Raw genomic sequence first — 23,352 nt, 5'->3', positions numbered from 1 at the left:
AAATCGCTTTGTTTAAATTAGCCAGAAAAATTCCTTTGCCTTTTTCCCTTCACTGATTAATACTTGTAGAATAACTGTATAAGAGAGTTATTCTTTAACTCTCTAATATTCCTTGTTATTTCTTTCTTACCAGGAATTTATAGACTTTTCCTGCTAAGACCTCAATTTGTGTTTAAGAAAGGCAGAAAGAAATTACTGTAAAAGACTGGAATAACTTAAATCATCCAAAACAGAGGCATACATAATGAAACAACTTTTAGTACTTACATAGAAAAAGGTTTGTATTTGTTTATATCATTTGGCCCTTTCTTTCTTCTTTTTTTTTTCTGTCCTAATCGTGATATGCATTAAAATATGAAATCTGCTACTCTTGACGAAAACTTTGCCGCTCCTATAAAAACCATTTTAAAGGTGCTTTGAAAATAACACAGTTTTTTTTTTCTGATTACTTTTTTTGTTTGTTTTTTAGGACATGCACCTATAGACAACATTAGGATATAAGGATTTGAAGCAGTTGAGAATGTCTCTGCCAAGTCGACAAACAGCTATTGTTAACCCTCCACCACCAGAGTACATAAATACTAAGAAAAATGGGCGATTGACAAATCAACTGCAGTATCTACAGAAAGGTGTCCTGAAGGCTTTGTGGAAGCATAGTTTTTCCTGGCCTTTTCAGCAGCCTGTGGATGCTGTCAAACTCAAGTTGCCTGTGAGTATGTCTTATAATTATGTTAGTTTAAAACAAGTAAAACCACAAAAAATAAAACAAACAAACAAACAAAAAAAACAAAAAACAAATAAAACCCTGTAAATTTCCTCTGATAGAAATAATATTATGAAATGTATTTAATTTAATAAACAAATGATTCAGCACCACTAAAGAATATCCCAAGTATTTTTTCCTAAACCAAAAAACTTGTTTTTCTGAGCATTGAAATTCTCATTTTAGCAATTTGTGGTAAATTTTAAGTATCAATATATGCTTTTTGTTTATAGCATATGTCCCTTGACCTTTTGATGTAAGGTTGTAATAAATGTCCCCTTCTCCAAGAAGTCACTCTTGACACTTCCTGATAGACTTGGGTGTTTCATGCACAGAATTCAACTTTAGGTCTTATATTAGGAATTTTTAGCCATTTCATAGTAGAGTGGTTAAGTAATTTGTAATGTAACTAGTAAACTGTGGAGCTGGGACAGCTCTGGATCTGTCAGACTCCATAAATTCTAGTTTTTTTTTCTTCATGCCCTTTACTTGGGATGGTTCTACTCTTATATTATTTTGTTATTCTTTCTTTATTGGCTTTTTTTTCCTTCTCTCTGAAGAAAAATGACATGGTGATCAACTTTATTTCTCATTGCAAAAAGTTTTGGTTTCTATATTATGGCTTTTTAATCATCTCTCTAATTACAGATGTATAGCTTCTTAAAATTCTTTGTATACCTATTGCTATAGTGAATTCATTCTTATTACTAACATTTAGAATTTCTTCTTACACCATAGGATTATTATACCATTATAAAAAACCCAATGGATTTAAATACAATCAAGAAGCGCTTGGAACATAAATATTATGTGAAAGCTTCAGAATGTATAGAAGACTTCAATACAATGTTCTCAAATTGTTATTTATACAACAAGGTCTGTAAGCCTTATGCTATACTTGTTAATTCTTTGCTCTTACATATAGGAGATATGTATAAACAAGTGTGCTGATTTCAAATTTCAAGTCTTGATTTTGGGTACATTTCATATATATATATATATTTTTTTTTTAATTTTATTTATTTATTTATTATTTTTTGGGGGGTACACCAAGTTCAATCATCTGTTTTTATACACATATCCCCGTATTCCCTCCCTCCCTCGACTCCCCCCCACCTTCCTTCGAGTCCCCCCCACCCTCCCCGTCCCAGTCCTCTAAGGCATCTTCCATCCTCGAGTTGAACTCCCTTTGTTATACAACAACTTCCCACTGGCTATCTATTTTACAGTTGGTAGTATATATATGTCTGTGCTACTCTCTCGCTTCATCTTCATATATTTTTTAAAATTAATTAATTAATTTTATTGGCCGTGTTGGGTCTTCGTTGGTGCACACATGGCCTTCCTCTATTTGCAGTGAGCGGGGGCTACTCTTCGTTGTGGTGCGTGGGCTCCTCATTGTGGTGGCCTCTCTTGTTGTAGAGCATGGGCTCTAGGCACGTGGGCTTCAGTAGTTGTGGCATGTGGGCTCAATAGTTGTGGCCCATGGGCTCTAGAGCACAGGCTCAATAGTTGTGGTGCATGGGCTTAGTTGCTCCACGGCATGTGGGATCTTGCTGGTGCAAGGATCGAACCTGTGTTCCCTGCATTGGCAGGCAAATTCTTAACCACTGCGCCACCTAGGAAGTCCCACATTTCATATTTTTAAAGGTAATGTTTTTTACTTGATTTCCTAATTTTCATGTATCAATACATGTTCATTTTGCTATTTTTTTTTGCTATATTTTTGTCTGAATAGCTATAATGGCTTATTATGTTTTTAAAAATAAAATACTAATGATCACTGGTTTCTGTGAGTGAAGTGTTATTTCAAAATGTTTTCTACTACACTTCTGTCATTTTAGTTAGAAGATGAATGATGAATCTTATTATACTAATCTTGGTTAAATTTTTATGGTATGGATCTCTAGCTATAACCTAAGAAACCAAATGACATACTTCTAAACGTCATACAAGTTAACTTAAAGATCAGACACATTTTGTTATATCCCAGTAGTAGTATTTGCATTTGTGTTAATGTGTTAGCCTGTATGAAAATATATGTGGACATTTTGAACTTAATCTTCACTTTTGTTTTCATCCATAAAATTGGATTTGTGTATTCAATTTTCCTCCATATAGGATTCCTGTTTTCCTAAGTACTGCATCCTTTTCAAGCTGTTCTATGATATCTAAAAATTTTAAAACTTATATCCTATTTATTCAAAATCATTAGTGACACTGAAATGTAATAGAAATGTTGGTTTGATTTCCAAGGTAGTCATCAGTGCTACCTTATGTATAATATATTTAAGACTATTAGCCAATATGAATTTTTTAAAAATCAGAACTAGTGGTATTCTGAAAGTACCATTGGCAAATTCATTTTAATTTAACAATTCTAAAGAGTTCTCTTACATTTAATTTTTTAAAACAAAGTTCAGTAATTTTCCTGAACTACCTAACTTAGAAATAGGTATCTCTGCTTTAGGCTTTTTGCTTTGTAATTTAGTTTTTTCACAGTAGTCAAGTAAAGCAAGATGATGACTTCTAAGCAGATAGTTAAGATTTTAAAACTTAGCTCTACAGTGTTACTTTATTGCTTAGTTAGTTGAAAATTGAATCACATCAAGTCAAACCATGAGGTACTTTTCACAGCCATGAAAAAGTTTTGCTTTAACCTATTTGTAAGGTAGAAATTCTAATTTCGAACCTTTTTTGTATTAGTAGGATTGATTGGATTGTAACTCTCTAGTGCTCAGAATGGCATCTTCAATCCTTTTTAGAAGTTAAAGGGGTAGGATGTTAGAATTTTAAATGTGAGCTGCTATACTGTTTTCTAAACTTAATTTAGAAGCAATAAATACTGTTTAGTAAATACTGTCTAAGAATGCTATGGCACTGTCTTCACTAAAGTAGCCTGAATTATAGAAATTTGATACAATGACCATACTGTGTAAACTTACATTTTATATATTTTCTAGCCTGGAGATGACATTGTTCTTATGGCACAAGCTCTTGAAAAGCTGTTCAAGCAGAAATTATCTCAGATGCCACAAGAAGAGCAAGTTGTGGGTGGTAAGGAAAAAATAAAGAAAGGTAAGCAAGAAAAGGTTTATGTTCTCTTTCTTTCTCTCTTTAATATGTATCTGAATGTGTGTATAAGTATAATGACTAGAACTAAATAAATCCCTGGGAATTCCCTGGCAGTCCAGTGGTTAAGACTTGGCACTCTCACTGCCAGGGGCCCGGGTTCGATCCCTGGTTGAGGAACTAAGATCATGCAAGCCATGTGGCGTGGCCAAAAAATTAATAAATAAAAATAAAAAAATAAATAATAAATCCCTGAAAGCAGATAGGCATGTAGAAGTCCTTCTACATCCTATTCTATTCATATAAAATGTCCCTTTAAAACAGTCTGCCAAACCTTGAGCATGAGAGCCCTTATCATACAAGATTAGGGAGGATTGTATAGATTATGGCCCTTGGAGTCAGGTTTCTTATAGAATAGTGCCATTCACATAGTAGTCACCAAATAAATCATTGTTGCTATTACTGTTTTAGTGGATCATGTATCTGTGCTATACTAATTAAGAGGGCCCAAATTGCCAACATTCTCTGTACCAAAAGATCCCATAGCTAAGAATGAAACGTTTCTGTTGGGTCTGAAGATTCTCTTTTCTAGCTGTTAACTCAGAACTTTAGAGGGAAATGTTTTACAGCTAATAATCGTAATATTTATGAAGTTGTAAAGTTAATCTTAAGTATTCAGATGGGTTAACCAAGATTGTCATAAGTCAAATATTGGTTTATCTTTGGGTCACTGAATCTGTAAACCTTGGTTAAGTTCTTTAATCATTCCATGTTAGTTTCCTCATCTGTAATATCTGGAAAATATTTATCTTTCATGATTGTAAATGTTTGCAAAGTATACGTTAGGGGCTGGGGCATATGAGACTTGTATCACTTCAGACGATGGTTGAGGTTGTTTTATTGATAGTACAATGTACTTTTTTCCTGGTCATTAATAGATCCTTAGGATGGATCGTGACTTATCGCTTGCTTTCATCCACCCTGTGAGATACTCACTGTTCATAATAAAGTTTTTATTTTATTCTTATTTTTGGAAAAGATTGGTCGTAAGTCTGACAATATAAGCCTAGGCTTCCACAGGAGGTTTAATTTAAAATGAGTCCTTGTAAGGCAGATAGCACATGGATCAGTATGGTATTTAAGTTGTTAAAACAAGGTTATAATTATTGCTGACTTAAAATGTTATCTCTAGCAAGGTAAAAATTACTTACCTTTAGAATGTTTTCTTTTAAAAAAAAAATTTATTTATTTGGCTGTATTGGGTCTTTTTTGCTGTGTGTGGGCTTTCTTTTAGTTGCGCTGAGTGGGGGCTACTCTTCCTTGTGGTGCACAGGCTCCTCATTGCCGTGGCTTCTCTTGTTGCAGAGCATGGGCTCTAGGCACGTGGCTTCAGTAGTTGCAGCACATGGGCTCAGTAGTTGTGGCTCACGGGCTCTAAAGCGCAGGCTCAATAATTGTGGCACACAAGCTTAGTTGTTCCACTGCATGTGGGATCTTCCTGGAGCAGGGATCGAACCTGTGTCCCCTTCATTGGCAGGTGGATTCTTAACCACTGCGCCACCTAGGAAGCCCAAGAATGTTTTCCTTTAAAACAACAACACTTTAACAGTTTCCTGATGGTTAAGTTGTAGCTACTTATTTCAGATGCTCAGGTTATTGCTAAAAGCATAGGTTTCCCTTAGACAAAAGTTCTTTGACTTTATTTTTGTGTCAATACCTATTTGGATGTTTGTCCCATATAAGGCATGTATTTTGGGACTACAAAGAAGTATAACCACCCTAACTCTCAATTTAAATTTACATTTTAGTTAGAAATAAAAGTTTTTAAAATAATAAGGCAATGCATTATAATAAATGTCAGGTGAAATTACACATGGTGTGTGCTATGGTTCAAGAGTGAAATTGACTTGCACTGGAAAAGCTGGGAAAGGCTTTAGAAGTGATAGAACTTGAGTTTGGCCTTGACGGATAGAATGTGGCTTTGGTGTGAAGGTCTAGGTTTCCAAGTAACTTTTAGTGGAAGCTTTCTACTAAGTCATGTCATTGTTATGCACAGTGGTAGGAAACTGCCATGGGGCAGTAGCTAGTCTAAATAATGTGGTTACATACTTTATGACAAAGAAAAAACTTTTAATTAGTACTTTGAATTGAATTGGTGTTGATTTATTGATTGAACAAATATTTGGGTAACTCTTATGTACCAGAACACTGTTCTGTATTCTTGGGATATATCAAAGAACAAAACAAAAACTTTTGCCATCTTGAAGTTTACATTCTAGTAAAAGAGAGACATACATGATAGGTTCAAAGTAGGCCTCATTGAGAAGTTAAGATTTGAACAAAGCACATTCCAGGCAGAGGGGTTGGCTAGGGCAAAGGCCTGTAACAGGATCCTTTTCCCTTCTGTCACTTTGGGCCACTGCCTTCATTTATGACCTGGATCTTGCTTCCCTCCTTAACCTTCTCAAGGATTTTATTCCTTTGGTTATCCCCTTTGTTTCATGCATCATTAATCTTTCATTCTCTATCAGGTTAATTTTATTATGCTGTAAACATGCTCTAGAATCTCATCTTTAAAACTCACCTTTTCCCTATATCCTTCCAACCACTGTCCTATTTTTTGCTTTCCCCTTACATACTCATGAACTCACTTCGGTATAGGTTCTAGCCTTACTACAGCACTAAAAAGGTTCTTGGCAGTAGTCTTTATGTTGCTAATTTAAGTAATATTTTTCTATTCTCATTTTAGTTGATTAGTATTTGCTTTAGAAGGCTACTGTCTCTTGAAATGCTTTTATTTCTTGGTGCACACTAGCTGTGAGGGTTTACTTCCCATTCTATAGTCCTCTTGGCCTTATCATCCTCTTCTACTCAATTTCTAAATATTGAGTTATTTTTCAGGGCTTGAAATTAGATATTCTTTTCCTAAATTCCGTCTGTGTTCTATTAACTCCCAGATTAATAGACTTTGGAGAGTCAAGGATACCTATATGTTGTATGTTAAATATGTTAATGGCATGGAAAAAATAAGAGAACTAGAGAGTGGTGGAATAGAGAGGGTTGCTTTACATAAGGTGGCCTGAGAAGGTGATATTTGAGAAAGCCTGAAGGGAGTGTTGAAGTGAGCCTTCAGGCTAGCTCCTGCCAGGCAGAGCAAATAGTCTGCTAATGCTTACCAAACTTGAGGACAGCCAGCCAGTAGTCTGGAGTGAAATAAGTGAGGAGGAAGTGTGATAGAAAGTGAGGTTGGAAGGAGGGCAGAAGTGGGGGAAAAAGTAGAGGGGTCATATAGGTCCTTGTAAACCATTGTAAGAACTTTGGCTTTTACTTGCAGAGAAGATTAGAAACCACTGGACATTGAGCAGGAGTGTCATGATGTTATCTGAATTTTAAAAGATCCCTTTGCTTGCTATTTTGAGAATAGCAGAATGTAAAAAGCAGAAGGAAGGAAGACCTCTTAGGATGCTACTGCAGTAATGCAGGGTTATCACCACCTATAATAATAATTGGATTCAGAATAAGAAAATAGAGCAAAATAGTTTGCTCATGGATTGTAAACTGGGTTTGAGAGAGAGTGGAGTCACAGATGACTCCAAAGTTTTTGGCCTGAGCAATTAGAAGAATGGAGTTGCCTTGATGGAAGGATAGGCTTTTGAAATACAGTTATCCCTTGGAATCCACAAGGGACTGGTTCCAGGACAACCATGGATACCAAAATCTTTGGCTGCTCGAGTTCTTTATATAAAACGGCACAATACAGTGGTCCCCCATATTTGTGGGTTGCATCTGAGTGTTGTATCCAAAGTTGGTTGAACCTGCAGATGCGGAACCTATGGATACTGAGTGCTGACTGTAAGAGACTTCAGGGTGATATGATCCAAATGTCTCCAGTCCTAGCACTCTCTGGGAACATATAGGGCAAAAGAACATGCACAAATGTTCCTTTGATGAGAGAATCATGTTCACCTCTGTTCTTTGTTAGCCAGTGGTGGACCATCTGAAACAATTGTCCTAGGATATTTATGCATAGCATCCTGAAGACCTCACCTAGTACCATCTAGTTGTCTCCAGGGGGTCTGAAAGTTTTGCTCAGGTTCACAGCTACCTGAAGCTAAAATCACAGAGCTCTGTTAGTCTGAGTTTAAGCCAGGCACCTTTTTGAATAAAATTGATAAGCCTATCATTGATATAACAGGTTTTGAAGTCTCCAATATTATATCTAAATCAGTCTAACACTGTTAGCAAGGATGTGTGGGAGGGTTTCAAAGGGGAATGGGAGTGTACTGTTTACATTTTTTAAAGCTGAACTAAATGTATTAAAATAGAATGCTAAGAGAAAAACAGTTTTATGTTTTACTCAGATTCTGACTCTGGTTCACATTTTACTAGGTACTCAACAGAATGTAGCAATTTCTGTGAAAGAAAAACAGTCCCCCAAAGCACTGGAAAAAATACTAAAGCAGCCAGTGATTCCCTGTGTATTTCCTGAAACATCTGTTTCTCCTTCAAATATGGTACAAAGTGCTCCATTCAACTCTGCCTCTCAAACAGTCACCCAAGTAAGTTTGCTGTAGCTTTAAAATGTTTCAATGTAAGTTTGTTGTGATGTCTATACCTTTTTTTAAGTTGATATGAAAATTGGTCTTTAGTATACAGCAGTCTTTTTGTCTGTATACATTTTGTGAACAGAGACTTGGAATGTAAACCAAATTTTAGAGATTTCTTAGGTAGAATTTGAACTGGTTTGGTATCTTTGTAGTGTTAATATCAGTTGTCCAACTACTTTTTTTTGGGGGGGGGGGTGGTGATACAACTTTTATTGGCTCACAACTTAGTGGGTTGATAATTTTCTTTTTAAAAAGTGTATACCTTAGCTGATTTCAGGTATTCAGAAACTTTTTTTGATATAACCATAACTCCCCCCACCCCACCCCCGGTCTTTCATTGGTCTCAAAGGTTTGCACCAGACAATTCTTTGCGATGTGGGAAGGAAATATTGAACTATTTATTTTACCTATGAAAGAAAAATTAACCTTTACTAATATTTAATACATGGAAGATTTAGTGCTAAATATCATTCCTTTTTTTTAACTGATAAGGGTAATTGATCAAAGTTTGAAAACTGTTGCTCTGAATGTCACCTTAAATATAGTTTTTTTGTTTTAAATTGTTTTGTTTTAGGTTACAAAGGGTGTGAAGAGGAAAGCAGATACAACAACTCCTGCAACTTCAGTAGTTAAAGCAAGTGATGAATCTTCCCCAACACTTACAGAAAAAAAATCAGGGAAAATGCCACCTATAAAAGAAAATGTGCTGAAGAATGTTTTGCCGAATTCTCAGCAACAATATAAAGTTGTAAAGAATGTTAAAGCAACTGAACAATTAAGGCACTGTAGTGAGATTCTTAAAGAAATGCTTGCAAAGAAACACTTTTCATATGCATGGCCCTTTTATAATCCTGTTGATGTTAACGCTTTGGGTCTCCATAACTACTATGATATTGTGAAAAATCCAATGGATCTTGGAACCATCAAGGTAAATGTCCCTCTTAAGAGGAGGAACTACTTTTCGTGATTATAAAAGTAATCTTGTCATCATAAAGACATTTAAAATTCAGAAAAAGATGAAAGAAAAAAATCACCAGTAGTCGTACCACCTGAAGTAAATCATGGGAGCATTTTAAAGTGTATTTTTATTTTCTTCCATTCAAACACATTCATGGTTACTTACCACAATGTTTGACTTACAGTATGTGATACAACTCTGTACCACCATGAATTTTCACTTTGTAGATATTCTCTTGTTATACAAGGGTGAGTCAAAAATTACACACACTCTGGTTATATTAAAACTAATATAAATTCTACAGCCAGAGTGAGGATAATTTTTGACTCACCCTCGTATATTAAAATAGTTTAATTTGCATAATTATAATAAAAAAAAAGGTTTTTTGGCAAGGTATTTATGTGGTTTCCAGTCCTCTGCATTTTTTGATCTTCTGCCAGATTGGTAAGTTTTCTTTCTTGCTTATTTGGAAGCTTTAAATTATTGGAAAAATTTAATTACGTTTATTCATTTTGAGGGAAACTATGAAAGAATAGAACTGTATCATTTTCAAAATTATTATTTTTTTATTTTTTTATTGGCTGCATTGGGTCTTCGTTGCTGTCTGCAGCTTTTTGTAGTTGCGGAGAGAGGGGGCTGCTCTTCATTTCAGTGAGCAGGCTTCTTATTGCGATGGCTTCTCTTGTGGAGCACGGGCTCTAGGTGCGAGGGCTTCAGTAGTTGCGGCACATGGGCTCAGTAATTGTGGCTCATGGGCTCTAGAGCGCAGGCTCCGTAGTTGTGGCACACGGGCTTTGTTGTTCCTTGGCATGTGGGATCTTCCCGGACCAGGGCTCTAACCTGTGTCTTCTGCATTGGCAGGAGGTTTCTTAACCACTGCGCCACCAGGGAAGCCCCCAAAATGATTCATAATCTCAGTGTTCCTCCTGAATGACTACTTATCGTACTCCCTGTTCTTTATTATTGTCTGGAAGTTTGGTTCTTCTTTTAAACACAGTTTTCTTTTATTATTTCATCATCAGCATTGTTTATTAACATGTTACTAATTTTTGTGCTCACTCTCATTTCTTGCTTCTTACTTTTGCCCCTCTTGGTTTGTTTTTCTTTTTGCTGAAGTGCCAACTGTAGTGGTTCTTCCATGAGCATTTATAGATAGTAAACTCTTAATGGTTTTATCTCTGAAAGTATCTATATTTTGTCTTTATTCTTGAATGTTTCTTTAACTGACTATGGAATTCCAGAACAACGGTTGTTCTCCCTCAGCACTAGAACAATATCTTTTGGCATTGACTGTTGCTGCTAGGAAGTCGGCTGTGAGTCTGCTTGTCATCCTTTGGTAGGTGATCTGTCCTTCCTCTCTCTAGTTGTGCATTTAATTTTATTCATCTTGATTGGAAATTAGCGCTTTCAATCTGAAGCTCATGTTTTAAGTTCTAAAAAAAAAAGTTTAACCATTATCTCTTCAAAATATGCTTGTCTACTTTCCCTAACACTAATTGACCGAGAGGTCATGAAACAGTACCTGAAATAGGTAAACCTGAGCTGAGTCTTAAAGGATAAATAGGACTTAGTAAGTTATAGGACATTTCAGGCAGGGGGAGCAACTTGGAAGGCCCTGAGATGATAAAAACATCCAGAATACAATATTTAAGCCAACATGAAACACACAATACAAAGCAATGACTAGGGGAAAATGAGACTGGAAGGAAACTGGGGCTTGTACATGAAAGACCCTCATTGTAGAAGCCTAGAGCTGGCATTAAACATGAGGATTATGTCCTCATATTTGATTCCTATAATGACTCCTCTAGCAGCAATGTGGAGAGTGAGTTAGGAGGCTATTATAGAATTCCAGGGATAAGAAGATAATGACTTTATTTAATTGAGTTCTCTGAAATCATTCCCAATTGCCAGTGATCTGAGTGGTAGAAAATTATGTTTCTTGTTTTAGTTTTGTGTTTCTTTAATTACAAATGAAGTCTGGCATGCTGTATTTGTTTATTAGCCTTTGGTATTTGTTCATGGGTTGTCTGTTAATATACACTTGTTTTGCCCAGCAGTCTATAGGATTTTCTTATCTGCTCATTTTTCTTTTTATAGTGGCTGCCTAATTGGCTACTCTACATCCTCACTCTTCTATCCACTTTATATGCAGCTACCTAAAAATGTAACCCATCCTGATATTTCTCGTCTGTTCAATTTTTAATGTCTTTTCATTCCCAGGAGAATTTTAATATAGTATAAACCTTTCATTTAGCTGTTCAAGGCTGATTTAAGGAGTGTATTTGTTCATTGTTTTCCTACAATCAAACTGGTCTATCCAGAATTATCTGCAAACACTCTGGGGTTTTTTTTCCCTGCTTTTGTGATTTTGTTCCTATTCTTTTCTTTACTTGAAATGCCCTCCTTTGTCTCTACTTGTCAAAATTCATTGGATTTTTTCAAAGTCTAAAAAATACAGAACAAACTTAGCAGAATTTTAATGTTTGTCAAATCTGAATGGTGGGGATCTGCTTTTGGTATTATCTGTATTACTCTTCTCTGTGTTTGAATTATTTCATAGTAGAAACACTTAATACAGGTGCTCAAACAAGTATTGAGCTATATTGTTTGTGAATCCTGTAATTTTTCCTTAATTTAGGCGAAGATGGATAACCAAGAGTATAAAGATGCATATGAATTCGCTGCAGATGTCAGATTGATGTTCATGAATTGCTACAAATACAATCCTCCAGATCATGAAGTGGTTGCAATGGCAAGAATGCTTCAGGTGAGTTTTTACTTGTGCTTGAACATAGTTTAAAAATCTTAGAACCATAACTCAAGAGATAAAGAATAACACCCCCCACCCCCGCCAAGTAGTAAATCGTAATTTATACTGTTAAAATTGTGGGGGTTGTTTGTTTGCTGAGGTGTAGCATCCATTAATAGTAAATCTTTTTTTAATGAAGCTGCCCTAGATATAGAAGATATTGGGGAAATATTAGTGAAGAGAGGACAACTAGAGATAGGGTTGACTAGAGTCAATGTCCCACTGAAGGACTTTTGAGGCTCAAGGACTTTTGAGGCTGAGCCATTGGGAGGTAGAATGATGCACCAGCCTCAGGGCAGGAGATCTTAAAAGAAGTTCCCCTCTATAAACTGAGAGGTCTGTCTTACCTGGAAAAACAGAAAAGTTGCTAAGGTTGGTAAGCAGTGAAGCATGAGTCTTACTATATTTCTAGGAAGTTTTTTTTCCTCCAATTTTATAGGGATATAATTGTATTAGTTTAAGGTATACAACGTTATGATTTGACATATGTATATATTGTGAAATGATTACCACAAGGAAAAATAGAATTCTCATCAAAATATGACAGAGAGAATCCCCGATGGACTCTGCTTTCACTGCCAAAGTCTCACGTTCAGTCCTGGTTGGGGAACTGGGATCTGGCAAGCTGCGCGATGCAACCCAAAAAAAAAAAAAAGACACTGAAGTGTGCTTTTTCTTAAAAGGTGTTATTGCTGCATTAAATCAGAGATGCAGAAGACTGTAACAGTCTGATTTTCCATTATAGGAAGTTTTTGAAATGCATTTTGCAAAGATCCCAGATGAACCTGATGAGAGTATGCCTGTATGTTACATCAAAACAGATACCACAAAAACCCTTGGTAGAGAAACCAGTAGTGAAGCTTCCTCTGAAGATAACTCTTCTGGTGATTCTGAAGATGAACGAGTTCAGCATCTCGCAAAGCTTCAGGAGCAGGTAGTTGATTATATTGATACAAGTTTTTATATTCTTTCTATGAGGTGCTGCTGCTGATGATCTATTTTAAAATCCTATTTGTAGATTAAAAGCTGTTATATTTCGATCACTTAGCAACTGTGACTTTATTTACTTATTGGCACATTTTTAATATTTAATAGTCTTTTCTACTTAAAAATCTGTACATCTTAAAATTCTGTTATTTATATTCCTAACCATAATGAGTTGATTCTTATTGAAACAATTTACATGACATAACCTGGATAGTTTATGGATGAGATCGTTGCTTAACATTTGTTACCTTTTGTGATTAAAATGTTAACCTGCTTAGAGCTCAATCCTGAAAAATCAGTGATTTAAGACTTAAGACTACCTGGAAAAATTAATGATTCTTGGTCTGTTTTTAGATGAATATTTAAGTTTATGGGTTGAGTACATGATAGTTTTTGAAATTTAACATATGCCCTTCAAAATAATGAATTTGTGAAATGAAATACAACCTGAAGGAAATGAATTTCACAAAAGGATACTGTTGACTTTTGAGTGCCTTTATTTTTTTCTACTGTCTTTAAGTATTTAGAGCCGTGAATGTTTAAAGAATTTTTCCTTTATCAGCTTAAAGCTGTTCATCAGCAGCTACAGGTTCTGTCCCAAGTACCTTTCCATAAGCTAAAGAGAAAGAATGAGAAGTCTAAAAGGGAAAAGAAAAAAGAAAAGATTGATAACAGAGATGAAAATCCAAGGAAAAAGTTTAAGCAAATGAAACTGAAGGAAAAGTCCAAGTGCAAGTAAGTATCTTTAATGATGCCTTATTAAAATAACATTATCTAAAATACATTTGATTAAATTTAACTTTTGTTACAGTCAGCCAAAGAAGAAGAAACAACAGGTCTTCACTATGAAATCTGAAGATGAAGATAATGCTAAACCTATGAACTATGATGAGAAAAGACAGTTAAGTTTGGATATAAACAAACTCCCTGGAGATAAACTTGGGCGAGTTGTTCATATAATACAGTCCAGAGAGCCTTCACTGAGAAGTTCCAACCCTGATGAGATAGAGATAGACTTTGAAACACTGAAAGCATCAACACTGAGAGAACTGGAAAAATATGTTGCTGCATGTCTAAGAAAAAGACCACTAAAACCTCAAGGTATGTATCTCTTTATATTGGTAGAGATAAGTCTGGTATTTGTGTTTTTGGTTGTACTTACCATTATTTTCTTTTCTCTTAAATCACACAGGTAAAAGAATAATGAAGTCCAAAGAAGAACTTCGTTCACAGAAAAAACAAGAGTTGGAAAAGCGGTTACTGGATGTCAATAATCAGTTAAATTCTAAAAAACGTCAAACAAAACGTAGGTAGCAGTTTTTAAAATGTTCCTGTGACTGGTTAATGTCTGCCATTTTTAATGTCTTTTCCTGTTTTGTAGCTATAGCTAAGAAAACTCCGTCACCCAAGGCCATTGGACGTGGTTCCCGACTGAGTGCAAGTAGCAGCAGTGGCAGCAGCAGTAGCTCCTCAGAGTCTGAAAGTAGTAGCAGTGATTCCAGTTCTTCAGACAACAGTGATTCCGAATCAGGTTAGCTGTCCCCTTAAGCATACCTCTGCTTGTGGGAAAATATTTTTCTTGTAATATTGAGACTTACCATTTGAAAAAAAATGTTTGTTACTTACCCAGAATCTATGGTTTGGGTGCCACACTTATTATTTGATTGCATGTTGACAATCTTACTATTTTCCTTAAGAGAGATACTGTGTAAAGTAAAACTTCATATTCTACGTATGTGACTTACAGGCTTGTAATGTTGAAAATAATTTACTAAAGGTGGGATAGTCTCAGTGTATAATATCAGATCTTAATACCAAAAAATATCAAAGAATAAAATGCTGATCTTCACTTCTTTTAATAAAAGATTACTTGAGGACATCTTTCACTTTGCTCTCTTGATATATCAAATCACTCTAATGTTGCAAAGTGTGCTCTGTTGTGACAATATATTCTGAATTGAATAATCATTTTGAATTAAGAAACCAGTCATCCCAGAAACTGTGTAAAACAGATTTTTTTCACTTCCGTGTTTTCTTCACTGTAGGTTATCTTCCATTTATAGAAAATGTACTTTAAATTCAGATTCTCACTTATGCTGAAGTACCATATTGCCTTATATAGTTTATCATCAGCTATATCAAGCTTAATTCATTTATGTTTTCTTTGTACTCTTTCTTTGATGGTTATGTAATTAACAGGTAATCACTGCCCCCAGGATACGGACTTGGCAGAGGTATTCCATCATTGTTCACCAAAAGGCACATTCAAATATAGGGCACTTTGGGCCTAAAATTTTGCTTTATTTTAAATGAGACATTTCTTGTTTGTCATGAAACTCAGTTCTCTTTAAAACATCCCACACAGAATATTGTCACATCAGGAATTCTTACCGTTTGTAAAAATTATCCCTCTTATTTCAGTCTGGTAGTAAGGGTTTGCTGCCTTGCAGTACATTGTTTCATTTTTGGTTGTCTTTGGTTTGTGGTGCTGATGGCTGCATTTTGTTTTTACATCTCTAAAGTATATAGTGGTAAACATTTTTGTTAGAATAAATAGAATTTTTACTTTTGTTGAAATCTGTCATACTAGAAAAGTTTTTAAATTAATTTAGGACTCATTATACATTATTTCCTTATAGTTGACTTTTAAGCATAAAAAATGCTGGAAAAACTCTAAGTTGCATTTAGTATTTTAAATTGTGATTAGCATTTGTAATTTCATCTAATAAAGCGTTTATGGCCTAATAAGTTAGAGCACTTTGTCTTTTATTTGTAGGATAAAACTCTCTTTAAATTATCTAATTATATATTCACTACTGATCAATAAATACCTTCAGTATTAGCAGAAAAGTACTTCAGAGTACTTCAGTGAAATACCTTAATTTTAATTTGAATTATCAGTTTCTGATAGAATCTTCCAATATGTTGCTTGAAGGAGAGAATGTTTTTCATCTACTGTGTTCTTAAAATAGTGTAGTATATATTATATTTTCCTAACTGTCTAGCAGAATAACTCAGCCTCAGAATTCTAATTTTAAAACACTAATTTTCATTTTATGACTGACATTCTTGTTTGATGTCATCCTTTTCAAGTAACGGGGGGTGTTTTTAAAAACAGTTAAAATCAAAGTAGCAAATTTTTATATTTCAGTCTACTTTATAGATAATGTATAGGTTTGTGACACTAAGGTCAGTTTGTCTTCTAATATGATAGCATAGTATGAGTTATCCTTTATCTTTGAAATTTTCATTGTTTTATGAACCAACTATGTACTTCATTGGAAAGACACTGTATATGTATGTTTTAAGTTGCAAATGCAATGCTTAACTTAATGGAGAAAGAACAATTATATCTTTGCTTAATAAAATAAAATAGTAAATGAAGCAATAGGACCATTTCTCTTATTAACTTCAGTCGTACCCATTAAAATACTGTAAGACACTTGATTTCTAGTGTGTAAGCGAACAACATTTTTTTAACTTTCCTGAGAACAACAAAAACTGTAAGTAAAAGGACTGCAAATTGTGAAAAATAATTAATTCAGACCATATCAATAGCTATACCTATTGTAAAAATAAGCAAAGCATCTACCATTCTTAATTATGTACATGACGTTATCAAGAAGCAGATGATAACTCCCAAGTCTAAGTTTCAGGGTGAGGGGAAATGGGGCTGTGGAGAAAATATAATTGTGAAAATTAGGTATATTAGCAAAAACTTTGTTATGTAAGTAAAAATTAACTGAAAATATAAATAAGATTTTATAACTTTAAAATTTATTAGGATTTGTCAAGAGCTGAAACTTAAAAGTAGGAACATCTTGATTATCAGAACTCTGGCTAAATAAGAGTTTTGATTATTCAAAATAGGATTATTCAAAATGCATATAATTTCATTTCCCCAAAATTTTAATAGTGGAATCTCTTCTGAAAACTTCTGTGAGAAATTCTTTTCTGATGGAGGATATTGATCTTTAGTAATTTTTTCTTAATCTAATTTTTAATACCTGTCTTCCTGGATTTTTATAGCAACTTGAGACTGTATGCAGTTTTCTTAACCAAGTCACAGTCTTTTATAATTTCTGTTATCAAGGACAGATCTCTAAATTAACTGTATTGACTTTTAAGCTTCTGTAGTTTTCTTCTATTATGAGTTGCTCTCTTTGCTGCAAGACTGTTCTGTTGAGGTGTGCTAAAATGTTTTAAGGGTGACATCTGTGAAAAACATTTAAATGTTATAAATAGTGTTAGAGCTGTTTACACATTAAATTATTATGTTCTGTGTACTCTTAAACCTTATTTTATGCAAGTTTGAAAAATAAGGACTAATTCTGCTTTGTTAAATGGGATTAATTAAATGGCAGAGGAGTTAAGTTCCAAGGAACTTAATTCTTTAATTATAATTTCAAACAAGATGCTAAATCAATTCCAAGATAGAGTTGTAATGAAATCCCAAATCTTTGAAAAATATAAGCAAGAAAACTGTGGGCTAGAAGAATTTGCAGTACTTAATTGCAAATTTCAGTGTGATTTGATTTTGCCACTTAAATTATCTTCTTGAGTTACATTGGCATATGCAAATTGTCATGTGCTGGTAAATCAAGAACAGTGATTGGGAATTCCCTGACAGTCCAGTGGTTAGGCCTCTGCACTTTCACTGCCAAGGGTCTAGTTTCATCCCTGGTTGGAGAACTAAGATCCCACAAGCCATGAGATGCAGCTGAATGAATGAATGAATGAATAAATAAATAAATAAATAAAATCCTATCTAAAAAAAAAAGAATGATGATTAAACATTGGTATAAATATAAAACCTTTCTAAACTATTTTTCATAACCCCAAATATCATTAAATGCCAGATCAAAAATATAATCGAGGCTTGACAATAAAATGAATTCCAGATGCATATATCCTACGTTAACTAGGCTGTGCTAGAATGTACACACAAGTAATTGAGAGTTTTCTAATGCTCAACAAGTATGGCTATCTTGAGTGATATAATAGGGAGGAATATTATTAACAGATTTAATAATATTACTGAGAAACCATCAAATGGAGCAGCTCATAGGTAGGTAATAGTGCTTTTTTGATTCTAACCTTGTAGGAAATAACTTCAGGAACTTTCTAAAAGTTAGCTCACATATTTGATCAGTGTGGAATAGAATATTTTTCGGGAATGATTATCATTTCAATTCTTAAAACAGTTATACACAAATTGAATGGTTATGGCATCAATTCTTTACCTGGTTAAGACAAAGTGAATTTGTCACTTCATATTTTGGACTTTTTGCTCTTATTGGCATCAGTGTAATGTTTTGAAAGTGAAATTTATGAAATTCTTTAAGTAACAATTGTTCCTTTTTTTTTTTTAACTTTCTTAATTACTGTGACTTAAATGTAGGAATAAAATAACAATTTCTCTTTTTAGTGCTACAACCCAGGTCTTCTGTAGAAGTGACAGTGATGCAGTTTTTTTTTCATGCAAAGGAAAAAGGACAAACTTGGTTCAAGTTTAGATTTTATTTTACCTTTTAAGGGGGAGGATGGCTTAGTAAATGTAGGAAGTATGAAATGGCAGTTTGGAGTACTTCTCACTATTCAAGCTACAAAGTTTAAGAGAAATGATTAGTATTCATCATTTAAATATTTTACACTTACATTAGTTTCTCATCAATTAGAGTGTTTTTAAAGCCCCAGAAGGATAAATTCAAGTTCCCAGTCTTGATTAAAAACAAGCATATATTGAGGTCTGTACTTGAGCCACGAGTCTTAGAAATAGGGATAAATTTTGTCATGTGCATTTAAAAATTTTCTGTTCAAATTGGGTCTTACTGAATAAACATGCTGTCTAGAATAGTGTTTCTCAACCTTGGCAGTACATTAGAATCACCTGTAAAACTTTAAAAATAGTGTCCAAATCTGGCCAGGTAAATGTAGTGTTCAAAGTATCCCATGTGTGGACTTACCTACTGGTGCAGTGGTTAAGACTCCACGCTTCAAATGCAGGAGGTGCAGGTTCAGTCCCTGGTTGGGGAACTAAGATCCCATGTGGCTGGTCAAAACACAGCAAAACAAAAGTATCCTATGTGACTAATGTGCTGCAGTGTTTGAGAATCATCAGTCTAGGTGTTTTGTTTGTTTCCACTTTCTAACTGTAGTTAAAATGACTTTGGTAAAAGGAAGAGGCAGCTTATAATCAGTTCTTCTATATTAAGTAAGTACCACATACTTAAAGTACCAAAACATTCTATAAAGGGAGCAGGTTTTTTTCATTCAAAGTGCTTTATTTTTATCAGTAGAACATTAGGCAGTAAGCTTGGGCAAATCATTCATCTCTGGACATGCATTCTTTCCTATAAAATAAGGTAATGACTTCCAATCACTTTTCTGTACCCTGTCCTATACAATAGAAGTATGATTTATTTTTCTAATTTAAAAATCTTCAGTAATTTTTTTCTGCTATAATGGCATTGCATTCTGGTTTTACATTATATGTGGTGTTATATTCATATTCAGTTTATCAAATTTTTTAGTCAGTATTGGCTCGCTGATAATATTTGGTGTCTCTGGAACCTTGATAGGTGATGTGTATTAACAAACCCTTCAATCAAATATTTGATTCTGGCTCTTTTTTGATTCTGTGATTAAAATTTTTGCTTAGTTTGAAATGAAAACTTTCCAATCAGAGTTTTGTATTGAGGTTTTTAAGGAGCTGTGAAAATAAAACACATTATATAATGTGCAAAATATTCATTTGTTTAGTAGTTAACATATGTCATCTAATTGGATCCTCATAAGGTAGGTATACATGTTATCACAGTTCCCTGGTGAAGTTAGTTGACAAGCGTATATGTTGTCACTGTAGTGCTCAGTTTTATTAGTGTGTGTAAGACCTGGTAGGGCTTCTTCATTTATTGAAATGTGGTCTTAAGCTTGATGGTGAAAATGTATATGTTTGCCTTTTGATTCCAAAGGCCAGGAACTCAGAAATAAACAGAAATATGCAGTTTTATTTTACTGTGTTCCTGGAAAGTCAGCCATGTAAGAGTAGAATGAGAAGCAAAATACTGAGTTTTAGGTTGTCATTATTCATCTATCTATAGTCTAAGACTCTTTTGAGGCACAATATATTCGGTGTTTTTGATTTTTTTTTTAATTAAAAATCTTTGCCTTTTGCTAGTGCATTTTAGATTTTGAGGTGCTAGTTTTTATAATAGTTCTGTGCTTTAGTTTTATGTCAGAAAACTAAGATAATGCCCTTGAATTTTTCATCAGAACACTAATGTGGTATGTTATATTTTTACTGTAGTTAAAAGTTTATGTCATTGAATAATTTGTTTAGGTGCATACTTGGATAATTAAGATAGATGTATAGATGGACATATATTATATGGTCGTATTAATGAAGTCTGTTTTTTTTTTTCTTTGTTCAAAGCTGAAATCATAATTTCTCCCCTAAATGTGAAAGCTACCTGGATCTATACCCTGTCTTTGCAGTCTGTCTGCTTCCCTTCCCCTTTCCACCTAACCCCCAACACTTAAAATAATACTTAGTGGGGTGACATTAAGATGGTTCATGTCATTTTAAATACTTGAATTCTTTAAATTAAAGCACGTCATTGAGTGGCACTTAGCAATTTTAACAATGTCCAGCATCAAACATTTTAGGAAAGAACAGTAACACATCCAGTGGAAACTGATGGCATTTCAGGAGGCAGAAGGTAATTAAAATTAGAATGTTTTAAGTTTGAATAAGATTTGGTGTTGACCAGCCTTGGTGCCCTGAAGCCTGACGCAGATAATGCTCAGGTGGCTCATGAAAGCTGGCCTGGAGAGGTGGATCAAGGCATTAACTACCAGTTTGGTGCTTTACCACACTGACTTAGGCTTCTGATTGGGGAGAATAGCACCAGAATCAATTGTAAGATCAAGAAAGAGGAACCTTTGCGCACCATGTCAGAGAGATCTCTTTTTATATCTACTCTCCTGCCAGTGTCAGCTGTAAAGGTATTTCTAAAGGTAAAGGAGGTGCTATAAAACACATTTGTTGCTGTGTAGTTGAGGCTGCCAGATAGCTTGGAAATAAATAGAGTATTAATTAGATGGGATCTTTATTGTAATGCTTAGCAAGCAAAGCAGACTTTATCATGCATAATCAAATAGCTTCACTTTTAATAAAGGACTGTATCCTCTCAGATAATGACATACCCTTCTCTTGCAGTAAATTCTTAATTATTTTAATTAAGTCTCTTAATGGCTATTTGGTCAGAGGTGATTTTAGTGTAATTGGTACTGCTTGTTTAAACTCTTATCTCTGTTGTAACTTCTTTTTAAACTATCACTTATTCAAGCTCTTTACTCTGAAGTAACACATTGTTCTTTTTGCCTAATAATCCAATTGAAATTTGTGAGGGAATAGTTATTCCATTATGTGGAAAAGAAAATATTCTTTTTCAAAGCAAATATCCCTTTAGAAATTTTGGCTGATTCCAAGAGGGCAAAAAACTTGTAAATGTAAGAAATTCTTGATTTAAGAAGTTGACTATTTTCTTAAAATCATCACTTTCATTCTAATATGAAAAAAATTATAATTTAAATGATGGTAATTTTTTTAAGTTGACAAATATTAAAATATTTATTTGTATACATTTGCAGAAATATTTCCTAAATTTACTGAAGTAAAACAGAATGATTCTCCTAAAGAGGAAGTAAAGGTAAGTTAATTCTTCATTTTTACCTTAGAATTTTAAAATTGTATAAGTTGTAACTCACTGGTATAGTAGTAGGTTTTTAAAATTTAAAATTGTTTTTGATTTTATTTACATGAAGAGTTGTCACTCATTCTAATTTGTCACCTAAATGTTCAAAGATTTCTTTGTAAAGAAGATTGAATAGTGAAATGATTTGGTTACATTTTTCTAATAAGATGTGACTTTTTTATATTAAGTCAAACAGGCAAGTAGAACAAATTTTGGACGTTTTGGTTTAGTCTTGAGAGTCTAAATGCAGAGAGATGGTCGTGTCCCCGTGTGCATACAGTAGGGCAGGGGTCCCCAACCCCTGGGCCACAGACTGGTGCTGGGCCGCACAGCAGGAGTTGAGCAAGCTAGCGAAGCTTCATCTGCTGCTCCCCATTATTGCCTGAACCACCCCACCCCCCATCCATGGAAAAATTGTCTTCCACAAAATCGATCCCTGTTGCCACAAAGGTTGGGGACTGCTGCAGTAGGGTATGCACAGTAAGGTGGAATTTCTCCCAAAAAGGTAGTAGGGGAATGGTAGAGTTCTAAAGGTAAAGCTTATAATGATCAACTATTCATTTTAGCACATCTCTGTTTGATTAGTAGTTGACATGCTTTGAAAAGGATAAAAATAATTTTATCTTTTACTACTAATTCAGGTTATCATCCTCATAAAACTTTTAATCCTTGGTACCCATCCCAAGTATAGAATTACAGGTGTATACCTTTTATTAAATCATAACCTTGCTTAACAACATCTAACTTTAGGTTAGAGGGAATACAACATAAATAATACTATCCTGAAGGAGCTCTTAGTTGTGAGAAGAGATATAATCACACAGTTAAGAGATCGTGTGATTAGTGCTATAATCATCTATATTCACAAGTTATTGAGAAAATGAAGGAGGGATATATTAATATATACTGCCTGAAAGAGGGGATGCTTAAAATGGGTTTTAAATTATAGGGAAAGGGAAGAAATGGTTAGTATATCAACATGCTGATTAGGAACTTACTTTTTTAAACAGAGGTAGTAGCATCAAGAGTGCCAAAAAAAGCACAGGAGGTGTGTTCAGGGAAATATGGTAGCAGAGGGTGTTTGTACGGGATTAGTTGGCTTTGGAGATATAACAGGGAGGGCTTTGTACACCTAAATAAGGTGTTAATATTTAATTTGGTAGGTAAGTGTGAGCTCTCAAAGGTTTTTAAGTGGGAGGAAGATCCAGATGATCTGTCTTGCCATAGATATTAGTAGAATCAGAAAATTATGTCAAGTTATGAACAACCTTTGGAATAATTCTCAGTACATAGCACATAGAATGCTATCTTTATGATCTGTTTGTGACCAAGTTTTTTTTTCAGTGTCACTCACTGAAGAACAAAATGCTCATTTAAGACAAAAGAGGAAATAT

At 34.3% G+C, this 23,352-nt stretch overlaps 1 protein-coding gene across 2 annotated transcripts in view; it reads left to right on the top strand.

Moving 5' to 3' along the window:
* The first annotated feature begins 514 nt into the window (after positions 1-514).
* Positions 515-23,352, top strand: part of BRDT (bromodomain testis associated) — a 46,997-nt gene continuing 24,159 nt past the window's right edge. The window contains exons 1-12 of one of the 2 annotated variants that reach the window (XM_057745006.1): positions 515-709; positions 1,502-1,639; positions 3,727-3,841; positions 8,225-8,394; positions 9,017-9,370; positions 12,042-12,170; positions 12,958-13,146; positions 13,762-13,934; positions 14,011-14,300; positions 14,392-14,505; positions 14,587-14,730; positions 21,855-21,907. In XM_057745006.1, coding sequence (XP_057600989.1) covers positions 521-709; positions 1,502-1,639; positions 3,727-3,841; positions 8,225-8,394; positions 9,017-9,370; positions 12,042-12,170; positions 12,958-13,146; positions 13,762-13,934; positions 14,011-14,300; positions 14,392-14,505; positions 14,587-14,730; positions 21,855-21,907 — 2,058 coding nt within the window. In that variant the 5' untranslated portion in view covers positions 515-520. Of the gene's footprint in view, positions 710-1,501; positions 1,640-3,726; positions 3,842-8,224; positions 8,395-9,016; positions 9,371-12,041; positions 12,171-12,957; positions 13,147-13,761; positions 13,935-14,010; positions 14,301-14,391; positions 14,506-14,586; positions 14,731-21,854; positions 21,914-23,352 lie in introns of both variants that reach the window. The other variant, XM_057744996.1, reaches the window with a different exon arrangement.

The sequence above is a fragment of the Hippopotamus amphibius genome, chromosome 1, assembly GCF_030028045.1.
Source record: "Hippopotamus amphibius kiboko isolate mHipAmp2 chromosome 1, mHipAmp2.hap2, whole genome shotgun sequence".
Lineage (NCBI taxonomy): Eukaryota > Metazoa > Chordata > Mammalia > Artiodactyla > Hippopotamidae > Hippopotamus > Hippopotamus amphibius.
Note: the sequence above shows the minus strand (reverse complement) of the source record. Positions and strands in the feature narration are given on the sequence as shown.